Source organism: Pempheris klunzingeri, chromosome 21 (assembly GCF_042242105.1).
Source record: "Pempheris klunzingeri isolate RE-2024b chromosome 21, fPemKlu1.hap1, whole genome shotgun sequence".
NCBI classification, from domain to species: domain Eukaryota; kingdom Metazoa; phylum Chordata; class Actinopteri; order Acropomatiformes; family Pempheridae; genus Pempheris; species Pempheris klunzingeri.
This window is the reverse complement of record NC_092032.1, coordinates 11,546,889-11,559,740: the sequence shown is the minus strand read 5'-3', so window position 1 is coordinate 11,559,740 and position 12,852 is coordinate 11,546,889. Positions and strand designations below refer to the sequence as shown.

Below are 12,852 nucleotides of genomic sequence, written 5' to 3'. Positions count from 1 at the left end.
CAGTCAAAGATAAATGGGTATCTGTTCAATGAGACGCCAGGCACACATCTACCTGCACAGCCTCCTCTGTTTGGGGTTTGGAATTTGTTTGTTTCCTACTCTTCTTTCATTCATGCTGCTTATCAGTTTCGCTTCAGCTCTGGCTGCGGGATTTTGTCAGAGGTTCTGCAGAAGGATGAATGGTATTGGTTGCCTTTTTCTGTGTTGGCAGTTTATTGACCGGATGTTTTTAGGCAAATAGTTTATACCTATGGCTCATCATTGAGTCTGCAGGTCAGATCAATAGCCAAGCAAAGCAGCATCTGTATCTGGAGTGGTTTTTTGGCTCATACACTGAGTTTTTTCGTGACTGAAATGTCAGACATCTGTTCTCCTTCTCTGTCTTCCTCTCTCCTTCTGGTTCAATCCAAATTCTTGCTTCGTCCTCTATAACCTGACCACAAAATCCTTCCCAAGTTTTATTGGCGAAGGAGTCGTGGTCTTTCGTAGTCATTTTTGGTGAGTGTAAGGGCCATAAACAGATCACTAAGCTGGAAAAGTGTTGCACGCATGGTATGTCTTTTGTCCTATTCTTTAGACACGTAATTCTAAAATCAGAATTGCCAACAGAACAAATGAGTTCATGCATGCACACACAAGACATTCATGAATCCACATGTAAAACATGTGCGTGCATGTCCTCGCACGCACACACAGAGTTCCTCTGTGAACAGAAGATAGTGGAGGCAGAGGTCAGGGAGTAGTTTGGAGAAGGGCAATCCTAACAGAGACTTTATGCTGTGCATATTAGCACTCTGTCTTGATGAGATTACCAGAAACACCTTTCAAAGTCAATATGGGGCCGCCAGCTTTTAAACTCATGCCACTACACGCTACACACTACACACTACACACTAACATGTGGCTCAGTTAGTGCCCTTGTGTTTCACACCTGCAGACAGTACTACTGTACAGATGTGACCTTGCACTCAGGCTGAAGTTTTAAACTTAAATGTTATTGTTATATAGTAGTTCAGTATATAATGGAAGCCTGGGAGGATTTGGTGGATTCTGTCTGATATTATATAACTCAAAGATAGTAGAGGGTTCCTTGGTCCTGTGTGGAACTGTAAACACTGACCCAAGTCACTCAAGCATTCCTCACACAGAAAAGACCCAAAAAAGAGACAAATTAGACCCTAAAAGAGAAGTCAGAATTCAGGACCAGCATTCTGTGCAATTCACTTTTGTTCAAAAGTGGTCAGACAAGGCTGATCCCTTGGCCTCACCATGTACCACCCAAAACCAACGAGAGGTGACGTTTACTTTCACACCCACAGCGTGAAGGCGACAACTCGTTTTTTCCCCAGCAAGCGTCATTAATTTCCAGCAGCATTTCTGTATGTCTCACCCAAAGTCAGCAGGGATTGGCTCCAGCTCCTCCGCGACCCTGACGGATAAGCGGTATAGATAATGGATGGATGGATGGATTTCTGTATGTTACTGTAGAGTTAAACTACACGATAGCATCATACAGACAAAAATTATATTAAGAAAACTTTAAAGGAGAACGTTATATTAAAGACGGCACTTAGCTATGTCAGCTAACTTTTGAAATCTTTAAAAACAGAAAACTGTTTCGGAAAGATTCATAGTGTAAATTATGATATTATGTATAAACTACACTTTGTAATATATGTATATTATCTTTATTGTATAATTTAGGTCATATTTATTACAATTACGCCTTGCAGGGAAGTATATTTCTTTTTGAACTGGCTGACCCCAAATTGACATTTTTCCCGGCCCTCAGACACCTTCCTCGGCCATTGGCCCTTTCCTTTCCTACTGTCCAGTTACCGTCCACACCACCATACAGTCCAGTCAGCCTGTGTGGCTCCTAACCAGCAGTGGCAGGTCAGGAAACGCGCTGCTTCCTCTGGCTCTCCACTGGTGGGTTGAAGTGTAAAGTGCCGTGTGGCCTGTGTGTTGTGGGCATGTCTCTGTCTCTCGGGCTATAGCTGTGGTCGCACCAGCATTTCATCCACCTCCCTCATGCACCCGATCAGCTCTTTTAATGGCTATGTGCTCCTGCCTCAAAACCTCCTGTGTGCAAACGCATCCCAGATCTTGGGCACAGTCCGGCGGAGTTGGCGGCGCAGTCCAAGGAAATGGATAGTACTCCACAAACCTCATTTGGGCTTGTAGTTCTCATTAAATTAATTGTTTTCATATCAGGAATGTTCTGAGGGAAATGGTAGTCAAGACTTGCGGCTATGAGCAGCTTTTGTTCAGAGAATGGGAAGGCCTTGTGATAGTCATCTTGGGTAATTTTTAATGGTCTTATAAAGACCATTAAAGAGTGGGAAAGACAAGGCGAGGGATGTATAAAGAAGGAACGAAATAGAATACACTTTAAAAAGCTGTGTTCTGCTTTTACCCTCATCGTAGAGGTAGAAACCAAGAGGCCCTGCGGCTGTGACGGAATGCAGCCGTACCATAAAAGTGCATGGATTGCTTTCCTTTTGTCTTCAGCTAATGGTTGTGCCGATGACATGGAAATCGCATGCAGCAAACACATTTAGAGCTAAAGTAGTGCGTAATTACAGTATGATTTACAGTCGTTAAAAATATGCTTTAGAAAAATAAATGCTGTGTTTAATTCCATACCGATGCTAGAGTATGCGAATTAGTTGGCATAAATGCTGTGAAAAGCCACGTGTAACATGTTTATCTTCCCACCGAAAAGGCATTTCAATCTCTGTTTGCTTTTCACCCACAGTATACTTTCCTATTGCAGGGAAACTTAAATCTTTTAGTACGTTAAGGAGACGGCCAAATCTCTCAGGCCCGCTTCCATTTCAGTCCAAACAGATATCTTTGAAAAAAGCTATAGGGGCTTGGAACACTTATGATAAAGAACAGTAACTGAATGATTTAAGGAGAACAGAGTCTATGTGCCAGTTTTTCAGTTTTGCTTTTTCAGTAAACAGAGGGAAGTTGCTTCTGAAACATGTGAGGTGTATACAATTGCATCCATGCACCATTTGTCAGTGAGTACATTACTTTGGTTTCATGTCAACATACTAAGAGCTATTTCACATTTATTTTCAGCGGGATGACAAGCTGTGATGAAGAGATAGGATTTGCGCCCCAAAACCGGCCCCCATGCTCTTCTTTTCTTGGTACCATCCCAGATTTTGCAGGAGGAGAGATCATAAACTCACTAAACACTTCCTCTTTGTCTCATCACCTCAGACCGATAGAGACTTGCTTGTCTTTTCATTATCTAGCATTCAGTTTCCAAAGATGCATTTCAGTGTTGTGACTGAAGAATGCTGATTTGAAAGATTATTCGACTGCCAGTGTGTACAGTAGTGTATATGTGTTACGTGTTGTCTCCAGGTTGCAGGGCGACAGTCTATCAGACAGCAGATCTGAAGAGGAGCACAGGCCACACGTATCCGAACAAGCTGTACCTGACATCTCCTGTAAGTTTCACTGCACATTTCCTATTCAGAGTAGCATCTTTTTTTTTTTTTTTTTTACGTCCTTTCACATTTCTGTGGTCCCATGCTCTGCTCAGTCCTTCTTTCTCCTGTTTGTGTGTGTGTTGTCTGGAGCAGCTCCATTGCCCGGGGTGGACACAGTGGCGGGACGGTTGCAGGAATGCGAGGCCTTGTCTCAAGTGTCAGCCTCAGTAAGTGTCCTCCCTACATCCATCACCAAACAATTAAGATCGCATTACAGCCATCAATTACCATGTCGCTCTCTCCTCCTCAGCCTCTATTGTCTGAGGTTGAACAAAAACCACCTCAAGCTTCTTGTTAATAGGACAAGACCCAAGCAAAACTTATCCAGCTTTATGTGGGCATTTCGGCATACACAACAGTTGATAGTGCTGAACAAGTGATACCCTAATTAGAAATCTCCCTATATCACTTTGCTTGCCTCTCAGGGCACTTGTGTGCGATCTGAAAGGTGTAAATGAAAAGAATATTTAGTGACAAAGCAACAATTGGGGTTGATTTAGACGTTTTATACAATAGACCTAAATATTTATGGGTTATAGGAGTACACACAGTTTTGTTCAATGGGAGGCTTGCGTGATAACCTCACACGCCTCGGGGAAGAAATGTATAGAGGTCTAATGTGGTACACACCAGACTCAAACACAGGCAGACTCTCACATGCTGTTAATAAAGCGGTCAGCTAAGACGCCGGTACCTTTGTATAATTACCCTTGAAAAAAGCTAATACCTTTTTTTTATAATTGCTCGATCTAAGTGTTAGACAAGGCGTTTTACAGCAATTTTTCAAGAAAGAAAGGGGTTTGGAGCCAAGGCATTGCTCCGTGTGTGGAGCAGATGCAGAGAGGCTCCAGACTAACTGGGAGCAGACCTTTAGTCAAATCAAAGCCTGTAGTCGGACGTTTGATAGATTTGGCCAAATACTTTAGCCACTATCTAGAAAGTAGAGAAACTGTGCACCTTTTTATAGCATCACACTGCTACTCCTCATATACTAATTTTGTCAGATGTTTCAAGTGAAAAGCATAGACTTGACCAGGTGATAGACTGTCAGTTTCATTAGCACATATACATCAGACATCTAACTCTAAAGCTAAAGCTGATTAATTCAACGTCCAGCTAAATCTGATGTTCTCTTTATTACTGACCTTTATATCCACATAGAATGTTCAGTGCCCTGGTATAAGCAGAGGCCAGATAAAGGCTCTATTGCCATAGGTTAAGCCCTGTCTGGCATGCTTAAGAGCAAGGTACTAATGTGTCCCATATGGAAACTGCAAGTGCAAATGTCTCCTGTAGCTAATGTTCGTGTTTTGTGTTTAATTGCTCGTGTTTGGCTATCTTTGAAAGACGTATGCAATTTGTAATAGCTTGTTAGTTTAACTGGTCCTTTAGGGGCCACTTTCACTGAACAGTATGGAAAACAAAATTTAATGCTTTTATGAATTCATCTGGAAAAAACACAATGGTTGAAGTCATACAGATGTACATGAGAAATGGCCCATTGTGTGTAAATCAACTTATTATTTAAAATTTCTCCTGTTGCGGTGCACATTTGTGGGAACACGTGTCCTTGTGCATTGGCAGAAAAGTGTCCAATATTTTCTTCAGTTGTTGTACCAGGTATTAGTATTGAAGAAAGAATGCATTTACCTTTTTCTAGGTTTTGAAATTTCGAAGTTGTATCTAATTATTAGCACATGTCATCATGCGTGGCTGTCGTTAAACGAAGTATGCCTTGCATCGTACATTGCCCTGGTTTGGGCAGTAAAAGCTTGGTGATGCTGGAAAGTAAACACTGTTAACGGTTATCATTATTAGTCCGACTGGCCCCCTGCCTCCGCCAGCCCCTTTAGGTGATAATTGCCCCATAAAGACAAAAACTTTCCTAAAGCAATCGCCAGAGCAAATTCCCCAAACAATTCTTCTATAGTTTCCTTTATAAGTGTTAAGTGATAGGTTTTATTCAAATTGAACTCTTAGTTGTATGGGTGTTACCATCATAAAATCTGCCAGGGGAAACTGTTCATTTGTATGGTAGAAATAAGATAATTAGTGTGATGAAATGCCATGTGTATGATACAAGGCAGAGTCCTTATGATGGTTTATTTTTGTTTCCACAGGAATTTTGGCTGAATTTCAGCCAGTACACTGTATTGCTTTTTATATTTGGCACTGGTCTGCTCCCCACACCTCGACAGTCATGCATGCATAGTTATCGTCTGAGCAAATCTCTAGTGCTCATTCCTCCAAAAGTTTGTTTAGGATTTTATAGTTATCTATATTAGTGGTTTTCCTCAATTTGTTATCTTCTTACTATGTATTATTACAATATTATTGTTAGCACACATACACATAATGAACTGCGTGTTTTTTTAGAGCATGAAATGTATTTTAGATTTAGATTTAGTTAGAGTGGTGTTGGGAGTCTTGTTATCACACACAATTAAAACAGTTGTATTTAATGTCAACCTAAAAGAAGTTGCAGTGGTTGGTACATGCACCTGAACAAGCACCTGAACCTGAACAATTGCCCACCTTCACTGCTTAAGAAATGTCATGACTAAAACTTAATGCTGTGTGTTAAAGGCATGCAGCAAATAGTATATGAACAAATGCCTTTCCTTAACTCCATTTACATTTCTCTGAGTATGTTAACACTTTACAAAAACATGAAGTTCGTGACGTGAATACGAAAGAAAAAAAAGGAAAATGGGAGCTGGTTCGTATCATCTTTTGGACAGCACAAAACTTAATTTTCTCTGTATGAGAGGGATGTGAGCAATAGATAGTATGGTATTGTCACCTGTCTTTGTAATGCTTGAATAAAAGTCCAACTGTGTTATTGTCAATATCCTGTTTGCGTTTGGCTGCACTAACTCAGTGGTAGGGCCAGTGAGCCTGTGAGCCCTGTATACAGTCCATAAAATCCATTAGGTGATTCTGCTGTGAGCCAAAACAACAGGAACTCATTAAAAGTTGAGTGTTACTCCTCATAGCCCATAGCCTCCCATGGCTATACAAGATTCTGTGGAAGGGGCCATAACAGCAAACTCAGTTATTTGGAAAAAAACACAGTATCTCTTGTTTATTATAGTTAAGTTTGGTGGAGTGAACAATTTGAGGATTTGATTGTGACAGCAAAGATATACAATTGTATTTGTAAGTTGTTTTTTCCCCTTTGCACTAATAATCAACCGTTTTGCTCCCAATGTTCGAGAATATACATAATGCTTGTCTGTCATACACCGCCCTACATTTGAACAAGAAAATAACCTGATAGCAGTGGCCTCTGCTCAAGTGCTTCAGAGAAATGAAGAGTTAGTATTCTTGGTTGTTTGGTTAGAATAAAAGCAATGCAGCGTTACATTACTCAGTGCTCTCTGTCTGAAATGTGCAGATCAAATCCTTATGTCGACTGTCAGGTTGTTCTTTTGTTCACTCCAACATCAACTTGCCCTTCACCTGGTTAGATAAAAGCAGTACCTCCTGGGCTGCCACTGGCCTTTGCCAGGTCTGGTCTGATTTTCACATTTTGGACCGTTTTGAGATTTCCATCACGGAGCATAAACTGCGCTCATGATATATAGTCTGGCTTTGCTCATCTAGAATTCCTAAAAGTGCAGTTACATTTATAAGTCTCATTCTGTTTCAAACTTCCTCATCACAAGAGGAGCTGCTTCAGTATTGGTTGAAGTATACTACCAAACGGAAAAGTTTACCTTTTTAACAGGCAAAAGCTATTTGTAAGATGGCTGCTGCAGAGGAATACATAACACTGAGCATATGTATAAAAAAAAACAAATAGAAAATAAAACAAGGGAGTCTGGTGAAGCTCAAGCAGCAGCAGCAGTATAATTTGTGTTTGAGAAGATCTTCCTTCTATGCAGTGTTTGATGTAGAAACACTCCCAGTATACAAGCTTGTCACCCAAACAAATGCTGCTCACCTGCGTGTCTATGTTGTCGTATACATGGTCCTTTGGGTGGGTCGGTGGGTGGCTTTCTGTGTGTGTGTGTGTATTAGTCCATACTCTACCCTGCTTGACCACAACAAGAGAGTCCATCAATTTTGCTTTGCAAAGCCAGCAGTAGGCTCAAACCTCCAACCCATCTTAACCATGTTTGAGGTCTGCGACTGCATGCACACATCCCAAGCAGTTCTTGTTGTGTGCAGGGCAATGTTGGACCAAACCCCAGATTGTGGTGATTATTACTGCTGACCACACACGTATAGCTGCACACATGCAGGCTATAAAATATTTAACTCTAGACTTCCATCCTCTCTCTTTCTGTCTTGTTTGCTCTCAACATGGAATCAATTTAGCTAGAAACGAGACTCTTGTTTGTTAGTTGGGCAGAAGCATCACCAGAGGGTTTTTCCCTGTTCTCTTCTAGGTCTTCCAGTTTTGTCATACTGGGAGGGAGATTATACAACTTTGGTTTTGCGCCTCTGACATGAATACACTCATAAGTCATAGCAAAATCATAGCCGCTCTTTATTTTGGAGCTGAAAAGGCATTCCTGCTCATCTCTTTGTCTGTGTAGATTAAAGCATCCAAACAAAGGGGGAAAAAGTCTGACTCATTTGCGCTCATGTCATACATTACATATCGATAAGGACAATGGCTGTTTTAAACTATGGTTAACTGTATCTCTTTAGTGTGTAATCAATTCCATTTTGTGTTCAGTTTTTTGATGTTTTGCCCCTATCTGTCATGTACAGCCTTGCTGTTTTGTACATGCTTTTTTAATATGCACCATTATGATAGACTGTACATGTTGACATCTTCCAGAGACTGTTTGAATATGAATGCCTTCACTAAACTTGATGAAACAAGTCATATTTGTATTATAATGTTTACTGTAATGTTTATTTACTGATGTTATCAAGGAAGGTGAATTGCTTGCAGACTCGGTATATCCTGTTTGTTTTCCCGGCCATGGGACTGTACAGTACCACCAGCCCTAGCCTTCAGTCTGCAGTGTCCAGGATATATGGTCCTGATTACAGTGTCATTTTTCCTTAAGACGACAGAAGAACTTGAGGGCAGAAGCAATTCAACATTGTTGATAAGTTCAGTAAATCTCCATATGTCAACAGTTCTAATCTAATATAACCAAGTTGACTGGATTTCCATAAGAACTTTAGCTGCAACACCTTATAATGAAATGACTTGCAGTATAATAAAGATTATGAACATGTATTTGGGAAACTTAAAACTAGGAATCTGTTGGTGGCCTTGTTTGCCAGAGTTGAGAAGACCCAGAGAGAGGGAAGGACAAAATGATGTCATGCTTTTGGATTTAGGGGTGATACCACCAAAGAGAAAGAAATAAAGTTGGGGAGGGGATTCAGTTGTAATGTTCAATTCGCCTTGCTGCTTTATGAGGGCTGTAATTAAGGATTGGCTTGTGGTGGTGTGGTTCTGCTGCCACAGAACGCCTCTGACAGGCACAAAGATCAATGCCATAGACCCTGGGACTCATGTTCTGTCATTTATCAGAAAATAGCAACTTCACTTGCTTTCCACCCTAGCCTCCTCTTTGGAAACAGACTCTTTAGTCCGCTTTGAATCCTGAAAATCATAAAATGAGCAGCCTGCTTTATCCCAGGTTTGTCCTGAAATGTTGGAGGGCTGCATTGTGTGTGTAGCAGCAGATCTCCCAGTGCCGCACTCTGTGTCAGCACTTTGTCAAGTCAACGCTGTCTCTCATTAAGAGCTCAGCTTATCAAGTGATGTAAGTGCTGGCATCAGTGATATTACACTGTTAACTTATCTAATGTAAACCAAACTTACAGAAGGTGGAATTATGGCTGTCAGATTTTATTTCACACCTGTGCTCGGAGCTCATGTGCACTTGGTCCACCGGCTTAACAGATCATCTGGCCACTTGTGTCCCATCAAAGGAATAAATAGGAGGATTAGGCATGCTGCCATTACAGGACTTGGCAACCTGAGTGTAACAGGTCCCTTTCCAAATCATACACTTGGCCAGGAAGCCGTAGAAGCTAAATAGGCCAGAGCAGCCCTTATAAGTGATCCAATCTGTCTTTTAGAGTTATTTTCTTTAATATGCTTTGGAATATGATCATCTTTATTTTTCTATAGTGCCAATATCGTGTGTTATTAAGGACCTGTCCAAAGTGGCTGATTTATTGTCCCTTAACCACTGGTGCAAGATTTGCTGCTGTCAGGCTCTTTGCCAGCACACTTGTGTGCATACAAGCTCCTATAGATTTACTGATAGTTATATAAAAATGTCTTGAACCACTACTGACAGTCTAGCATCCCGCTTTCACTAAACAGAGTGCACTGCATGCTCTACGCTTTCATCTACACTTGCTGTGGTTTCTTGTGTTTTTCTAAAGCCCATAAAACAATAATTGCCCCTTTTTTTCCAGCAGATATGGCTCAGATATTTCCAGCAATAGCTGAAAATTATATAAAGAGTTAATTGAAGGGTCTCTCGTCTAATGTGACTTTCTCTCTCTTCTGTTCCCCTCGCTAACTAGCGTCAGGCTGTCTGGGAGGCTGATCTGAAGGCTGTGAGAGGTGGGAGCTCTGTTGGGCAGACAGGCCTGCTACTGGGTGACTCCCTCTTTTCTAAAGAGCTGGAGAACATGGGCAAGCAGCTCGCCGGTAGGCAGTTCTGTGTGGTGTGCATGTATGTGTGCTGTGCCTTTGTCATATAAAAGTTTGTCTGTTTTTATTAGTCGCTTTAATGATGAACAGAATCAGATCAAATACTTTCTTAGGAATACAAAACATAGTCTGTACTTTGCAAACATTTACACTTATACACACACACACACACACACACACACACTTTTGCACACAGGCACGCACGTGCGCTCACAGACACACACACACGCACACACTTTGAACTACAGAGACTTATGAATTAGAAAGGGGTTTAAAGCCTGGTGGTCCAGCTAAAGAATGTACTGCTTTACTGCTTTTGGCCAAAGGATTTTCTTGGTTAATTAAAAACTGAAAAAACGTCCTGCTAAAATGTGTCAAGAGTCAGTATAAAAACTAATTTGATTTTAATTAAAATAATTTCCACATGCCAGGAATGTATCGCATTGACAGATTCAATCGATAACTCCTGCTCTGCTGAGTCATTTGGAAGTGATCGACTGTGCTGGAGTCTGACTTTGTCTGACAAAATGGAATTTGTGTGGCATTTTGGAAAGCTGTCTAACGTATTTCAAGGCTCATCTTTGATATATGTGATGTCTGGGTGACTCAGAGACTGCTTTTGTTGTCATGATGATCAAGTGTGTAGCCACTTATGAACCAGATGAAAGCCTGGAGTGGAGGCCAGAGGGAATGTCGCCGTTTACCATCATGTGTCATCCACTTGTTTGTTTATGCATGTCCTCCCACTCTGTTTGACAGCGTCACTGTGTGTAAAGGCCTCATACACCCCTCACATACCAGACTTATATGAAGCATATTGGCCCTACTTAGTCAACCTACTACTGTCACCCAGCAGCGGTCCCAGCTGCTCTGATCTTCTCATCTCATCACACATCAGCATTGAACACACTGGTTCCCTCAGCACCTACAGAGGAAGACAGTACGCTTGTACTTAGATGGCATTATAAGAGGACTGTTTGTGTCAGCGGCACACTCTGTTTTGGCCCAGAGGTCTTCAGATGGCATCAATTTCTAGTTGTTTTACACCGAGTTACTGAATATTCAGGCCATGGACTCCTACCAGGCAACTCAGTGAAGCTATTCAACAAGCTAATGAAGCTCTCTCGAGCCTTAATTAGCTGCTAATACTTTCCATGTTTGAAGCTAAAGCCTCACTTTTCATTTTATATTGTTACCTCAGTTATGTGGTTGTGAAATCACTCCACATCTGCCTTTTGTAATAAAGTGAATCTAATTTTAAGTAATAATAGTGTACAAATAATATGATAAGCTACTGCCCACTAAATCTGTTATTGAATGATGTTAATAGATACTGCTTAATTTGAATGCAGTTTCACTGAAGGGTGGGTGTTGTTTCAAAATCTATGATATTATTGCTGATTCAATTCATTAGTTTCCATATTACAAAACATGGAAACTGCTCGATGCACAGTGTTATATAGAGGCAGTTGCTCAAACAAAAATCATCTAGCCGAGAGCTAGAAAAGTTTCCTGATTTAGAGCCAGAAATATCTGACTCAAGTATAAGTAAACAAGACTAAGAATCTTAGCAACCACCATATTATGAATGTGTACATCTGCTCATATTTGTACTTAATTTAGTTATCCAAGGACAACGGGCAGTATTTTGATTATTTCAGGCAGGCTGCATATTGTATTGCTGTAAGGCTGCAAATGAAATACAGTCAAGCGATAGGTCCCTCCTCTGAAAATAAACGAAAGCGCTAATGACATAAAAAAGTTTGCATGAATTCTGAATGGCTGTATAGCGTGCTGTGGCCCTGTAGTCTCTCACCACATGCAACTGCTGCTTGATCAAAGACCTTAATAGATTAGATCTGTTTCTATTTCGTCTTGTCTCCTTCTATCCGTCCTTCTCTCTCATTTTCTCCTCGTCTTTCTTTTTCCTGGTCTTATTACCGAAAGATGGATCAAAACTTATCAAAGGTTTATACCATATGGATTTTGATGCTCCCTCTTTGATCTCCAGGAGCCGTCATTTTATATCAGTGTCTGTCAGATGGCTTATAGTATTTCTGTGTTAAACACAGTCAACTGCACAGGATTTCAAAATAAAGCTGCTTGTGATAGGCTAGTTATTAATGCCAGAAAGTTGGGGGAAGCAACTGGTTTACAATAAAATCAGCGAAGCAACCGTTTACGGAAGGGAGAAAGATTTTCACAACAACAACATGTGGTGTTATTATAGTGGTAAATAACTTGAGATGAAAATATCAACTTTATGCGAAGAGATTGTTAATGAACATATCCTGTTTACAATGTAACCATAACATCAGGCGTAGTGGACTTGGTGTGGGTGGTTAAGGGCTTTATCGGGAATATCATCAGATTACACCAATTTCCCTTCTGTGTATAATTTGTACTTCACATCCATCCAAAGACGTTTGCCTCCCAGCAGGTCTCATGGCCACTATCTAGCTATTCATTCAGAGTATCAAGCTAATAACAAAGCCTCTTTATGGTTTGTAATGTTACATACTGCAGTGCTGCTATTGCCACAAGCTGATGTCATGATATGCTTTCAGTCAGAGTGAGGCCAAGAAAGAAGAAAGACGCTGGAACCTGTATCTTTAGTTTTGCTCTTATTATTTAGAGAAGTAACATGTGCAGAATGTACAGGGGTTAAAGCAACACAGACTCAGTGTCATGCAGTAC

General features: G+C 40.8%; 1 protein-coding gene across 1 annotated transcript in view; it reads left to right on the top strand.

Annotated features, from left to right (window-relative positions):
- Positions 1-12,852, top strand: part of c21h8orf34 (chromosome 21 C8orf34 homolog) — a 54,541-nt gene that overhangs the window by 33,178 nt on the left and 8,511 nt on the right. Inside the window, exons 9-11 of the mRNA XM_070852853.1 lie at positions 3,385-3,470; positions 3,606-3,679; positions 10,026-10,152. Coding sequence (XP_070708954.1) covers positions 3,385-3,470; positions 3,606-3,679; positions 10,026-10,152 — 287 coding nt within the window. The remainder of the gene's footprint in view (positions 1-3,384; positions 3,471-3,605; positions 3,680-10,025; positions 10,153-12,852) is intronic.